This window comes from Lepidochelys kempii, chromosome 7 (genome assembly GCF_965140285.1).
Source record: "Lepidochelys kempii isolate rLepKem1 chromosome 7, rLepKem1.hap1, whole genome shotgun sequence".
Classification (NCBI taxonomy): domain Eukaryota; kingdom Metazoa; phylum Chordata; order Testudines; family Cheloniidae; genus Lepidochelys; species Lepidochelys kempii.
Genome location: NC_136386.1, coordinates 125644460 through 125649956, shown reverse-complemented (window position 1 = coordinate 125649956; position 5497 = coordinate 125644460). Strand labels below are relative to the sequence as shown.

At 69.6% G+C, this 5497-nt stretch overlaps 1 protein-coding gene across 1 annotated transcript; it reads right to left on the bottom strand.

Annotated features, from left to right (window-relative positions):
- Positions 1 to 554: 554 nt before the first annotated feature.
- Positions 555 to 3361, bottom strand: NKX2-3 (NK2 homeobox 3). Its single transcript, XM_073354991.1, has 2 exons — positions 3019 to 3361; positions 555 to 1267 (listed from the first exon to the last, which is right to left on the bottom strand). Exons 1-2 carry the CDS (start codon positions 3359 to 3361, stop codon positions 639 to 641), a joined length of 972 nt encoding a protein of 323 aa, XP_073211092.1. The 3' UTR covers positions 555 to 638.
- Positions 3362 to 5497: the final 2136 nt, after the last annotated feature.

The window sequence follows — 5497 nt, the reverse complement described above, 5'->3', positions numbered from 1 at the left end:
CGCTGTCCGCTCCGGTCCCTGCCCGAGGCCACGGGCTCCCGGGCCGCTAGCAATGAGGCACGGGGGCTATTGCACCTGGTTTATTAAGTCCCTCGCTCCTGCGCGGGCTGGCACTTACAGCGGATACAGAGTAGATACAAGGGCCCGGCTCTCCGCGCGGCTGCCTCCCCCAGACCCCGACACTTTGGCTTTTTACAAGCGAAGCTGCTTGGACGGTGCGGGGATTCCAGCTCCATGCCCAGCCCGGCAGCCGAGCCACCCAGAGCCGGGGGACGCGTTCCCATCCCCAGCCGCCGTGGGGGATCGGACAGGCTTTGGGCCGAGCCCCCTTCTGCCCTGCGGCCCCAACAGCTGCTGCGCCGGTCCCCCGCCCCCGCCAGGGGCACGGAGGGGCCGGGACTGGGGCTCCGCGGAGCGCAGCGGCCCTCAGTTGCCCCACCTGGGAGGAGGCTGGGCCATCGCGCTGGCCGGCGTTTGCAGCTCCCGCCCTGAGCGAAGCGGCGCGGAGAGCTGCGCTGGGCTCCAGTCTGCCTCTAGCGTGCAGCCTGCGGGCACCAGCCGGGGGCGGCGCGGGTCCCTGTCCTTCCCCGGGGCCACCAGGCTCCCTCCTGGCCCAGAGTGTCCGCCGCCCCGCGCGGCTACCAGGCCCGGATCCCCTGCAGAGCGCCCTGGCTGCAGGAGGGCCCCGCGGGCCCCTGATGCAGGGGCTGGGCCGCGCCGCCGAAGGCGCCCAGGTTGCCCACGTTCACGAAGGGCCCCGCGCCCGCGCCGGGGCTGCAGCCGGGCTGCCCGCCCGCGCCGCCCGCGGGGTAGCTGCAGCCGTAGCCGGCGTTGCAGGCGGCCGCGTTGCCGTAGCCGTAGGCCGGGAAGCCGCTGTAGGAGTAGGGCGCGTTGTAGGGCGAGCCGTAGCCCGGCGAGCCCCCGAGGCACGGCTTGCCGTCCCGCACCAGCACCGGTACGGCCACCCGGCGCGGCGGCGGCGGCGCGGGGCCCAGCTCCAGCGACTTGTCCTGCCGCTGCCGCTTGCACTTGTAGCGCCGGTTCTGGAACCAGATCTTCACCTGCGTGGAGGTGAGCTTGAGGCTGCTGGCCAGGTGCTCGCGCTCCGGCGCCGACAGGTACCGCTGCTGCTTGAAGCGCCGCTCCAGCTCGAAGACCTGCGCCTGCGAGAAGAGAACGCGGGGCTTCCTGCGGCTCCGCGGCTTCGGCCTCTCCGCCTCCTCCGGCTTGGCCGCGGCACCCGCCGGCGGCTTCGGGGCGCAGCGCTCTGCTCGGGGGAGAGGCAGGGTTAGGGCCGGGGCCAGGGGAGCGGGCCTCCCCGCGGGGCCGCCCCGGGCAGACTTCGCGCCGCGAGCCTGGGGCGCGCCGCTGGGCACATGGCCTGAGAACAGCCCCGGAGCAGAGCCAGCCTCGGCCCGCCAGCGCCCGGGGCCCGGGCCGCGGCCGGGCGAGGGCTGGACTGTGGCCTGCCGGGGCGAGGGGAGCCCTGTGTGTGTTTGTGCGGGATGTCCTGGGGGGTGTGATGGTCTGGTGAGTGCTTACACGGGAGCACAGTGCTGTGTATTTCAGTGTCTGCCTGCGTGATCGCGGTGTTGCTGCAGGCCCTGGGTGGCTGTGTGTGTGTGTGATCGCGGTGTTGCTGCAGGCCCTGGGTGGCTGTGTGGGGGGGTGATTGACCCCCCAGCTCTGTGTGTGTGGCCAGGGCTGTGCAGTATTTCAGGGCGCTGAGCTGGGTGTGGACTCCCTGGGCTGCCTCACATTTCATGCCTCTGCAGAATCCCAGCTGGTGTGTGTGAGCAGGGGCCTAGAGCAGTGTGTACGGGGGGGCTGAGAACCATTGACCCATACTGTAAACCCTGTATATGGTGGAAACCACTCCAAGCCATGGGGTCTGACAGCCCTCCGCCGCCCCGAGTTCCAGCCCCGGTGTGAGTGCAGAGAACAGAGGGGGTTACAGGGCCCGGCTCTGCTCAGGGGTTCTGGCCCCTCACTGCTGGCCGGGAAAGCAGGTCCCTGGCGGGTCCGAGCCCCCTCGGGCAGCGGGGCAGTTTGTGGGAGTCTCTGCGCTCCAGGCTAAGCGCCGGCCTCCCCGAACTCATCCCCCGCATGCCGGACTCAGGCCGGAAGGCAAAGAGCAAGACACACCCGCGCTCGGCTGACATCCCCGCACGCCGTATGGGGACAAGGCGGGGTGCGGCCTCTGTTCCTTCCCGGCACCCGCCCGCTTCCCCTCACGCACCCCGGAGCAGCGGGAGCCGCCAGATCCATTCGCCTGTCTCCTTCCCCTTCCTCGCCCGAGGCCTGGGCCCACCGCGGGGCCGGGACCCTCCCGCGTCTCTGCCGGGCCCGGTTCTGCCCCTCCGAGCAGCCTCCCGGAGCAGGAGCGGGCCCGCTCTGCGCCCAGCGACCCCGTTCCCCCACCCTGCCTGGGGTGGGCGAGTTCCCGGCTCCCGAGAACGGGGCGGGGGTCGGATTCGGGCGCCACTTCGGTGAGTGACAGTCCCGGGGCCGCCTCTGCTCGCTGGGGGCTGCCGGGGCCGGGGCTCGCCCCGCGGGTTATTGTTCCTGTCACAGCGCGGTGCGGCTCCAGGGTCAATCGGAACAGAGCCTGCCCGCCCCGCTGCCCTCCCGTCAGCACCCGGGCACCGCGGTGACCCCCAGCCCACGGACCTGCCTTCTGCGGGCAGGGGAGAGAAACTCGGGAGAAGACCCACGCGGGGCGGACTCCGACTTCACTCCTGCTGGGGGCGGCAGCGGTGGAGGAGCGCTATGGGGCGGATGGGGACAGCGGTGGAGGAGCGCTATGGGGCGGATGGGGACGGGAGCTGCCCTGGTGGAGCGCTATGGGGCGGATGGGGACAGCGGGTGCTGCGGATGACCCGAAGTCCCGAGCCGTGCTGTGGGGTGGTGATGGGTGGGGGGAAGTTGCAGGGGTCTCCCGCCCCTGCCCCTGCCCCGCGCCGGGTTAGTACCGCATTGCGAACAGCGCGGCCGCGGGGTCGCGGCCCCCATACTCACTGGGGTCCCGATCCCCGGCGCGCTCCAGCTCTTCTCCCGGGCCATTGGGCTCACAGGAGCCCCGCAGCACCGCGTGCACGTAGTTTTCCGGGGAGAGCCCCACGTCCCCTTGGCTCTCCGCCGCGGCCATGGAGCTCAGATAGGACAGCTTCTCCTCCTCCTCCTCTTCCTCCCCGTCGGAGAAGCGGGAGCCGTCGCCGGCCGCCAGCAGGCAGGCTGCCGAGTGGAACTGCTGCTCCAGGTGGTGGGGCAGCGGGACTCCATAGTGCGGCTCCGGCTGCGCCAGGTTGAGGATGTCTTTGACAGAGAAGGGGGTGGAGGTGACGGGGCTCGGTAACATCATCGGGGCAGCGCGAACAGCCAATAGACCCTGGGGGCGGTGCAGCGCCCTGCGCGGGGCCCGGCGGCGCTCCGGGGTGCTGGGGGGGCGCAGCGCCCTGGGCGGGGGAGCAGGCAGCGCCGCGCGCTGATAAACGAGGGGCCGCGCCTGCTCCTGGCTAAGTTGCCTCCATTAGCCCGGCGCTGGGGGTCTGCGTTTTGTTACAGCCTCTGCGGGGACCAGCCAAGGGCTCGCGAGCCTCCTCTGCCCCGGGCCAGCACGTCACGGCGAGGAGGGGCCGGGGCCCTGTGGGCAGCCTCCCCATTGGAGGGTGGGGGTGGCTGAGCCGGCCCCTCGAGCCCCGGCCCGAGATCCGGCTGCCCTACCAGAAATAGCAATGTCTTAAAGGGAGGCTGGGGGAGGCTGCTCCCAGGAGCGCGCCAGACCGGGCCTGGCACCCACCTGGCTGGGCAGAGGCTGCGGGACGGTGTGTGGGGGTCAGGGAGCCCCAGCTGTGCGGATCCCAGGGGTGCCCTGGACAAAGCCGGTGCTCATGTCAATCCTAAGTACATGTAGGTAGGTAGGCACATCACACAGCTTGCGCCGGGCCCGGGGAGCGCTCAGAGGCCCGGGGAGTGCGGGATGGTGCGCGGGGGTCTCCGGACAGGTCTACCCAAGGGAATCGCTGTGAGAGAACAAACCCCTGCCCTCTCCCGGCCTAGGCTCCCGCTGGAAAGTAGCCAGAAGTCTCACTGAGCAGCACCTACGGGCGGCGGGGGGTGCTGCCCGGGCCTGTGCCGATTTCTGTCCTGCCCCGCACCCCTTCTCCCCGCCCGAGGGGTTCTCTCCTGGGCCTGCCTCCGGAGAAGGGGGCCACCATTCCCCTGCCTGGTGAACGCGCCCGGCGCTGCTCTCAGGAGCAGGACCCCTGAGGCCGCAGTGGGTTCCCAGGCAGGCGAGGGCCTGCAGGAGCTGGGGGATCCCCGACGAGATTCCCACCTGGGAGCCCCCTCTTGCCTCCAGGAGACTGAAGCTGCGAAACGGACAGAGGAGAGTTTTTTGAAAATAAAGGGTAAACTCTGGGCTCCACTGAAGTTAGCGGCAAACTCCCCAGGCGCCCCTGGGCCTGCCCCCCCCCTCAGCTGCTGTGAATTGGCCGGGCTCCATTGTTTTTCATGGAGCTCTGCTGGTTTACATCAGCCGAGGATCTGGCCGAACTCCGCCGTCTGCGCTGCCGTGAGATCAGGATCGGCCCAGAGAGTCCATACGACTGTGGACGCCGCAATTCAGAGCAGGGCAGGAGACCCAGACCCAGCACTGATCTCTGCTGCCGGCGCGGGCCGGCCTCTGTCTGGGAAGTCAGATCCAGAGCTGCAAAGGAAAACCCCAAACGAGCCGAACTCTGTAGGGAAAGCCCGGGACGGCCCAAGACAGAGCAGTGTCCTTCGTTTTCGTTCTACACAAGCGCGGGGAAGCGAGAGCCTGTCGCGGCGTCGAGGGGAGATCGAGGCAAAGGGGGGACAGTCCGGCAGGGAGGCTGCCTGCAAAGGGGGGTGCTGAAAATAATTATCTCTCCGCAGCGAACGCTCCTGTGAATTATCGCGGCGAGGGGCCGATAACCCGCGCTCCGCGGCCCCGGCCACGGGTCCGATCCTGGCGCCCTTTGGAGGCAGCCGGGGAAGAAAGGCCCGAAAACGGGGAACGAGGAACCCAGCTGTCCAGTCAATCCACCGATGTCTACAGATTTTTAGGAAGAAAACAGCCTCTTCCTGGCGGCCCGACTGGGAGGCGGCGGGCCCGGGACCCTGTCGCTGGGAGGTTTCGGTATATGCGGGGAAGAGCAGCCGCTTCCAGAAAAACAAAAGGGAAAAGCGAAGGGGGGACAGTGACAGCGGGGATATTTCGTTTTAACGAACAATTGTGTTGCTCCGCAGGCCCGTGAGAATCGAAACGGGGACGCCGAAAGCGGATCCCGTGGCGCCGGCGGACCGGAGCACGGACCGCAGGTCGCGTGAGTACCCGGCGCACTCGGGGGCTGCTCTGGGGGCTTCCCGGCCCCCCGGCGCTCTGGCTTCCGCGCTTCACCCCAGGCACTCGGGGAGGCGAATCGCGCCAGCCCGACCCGGCGGCGGGTTCCGCAGGGTTCGGGTCCAGTTTTCT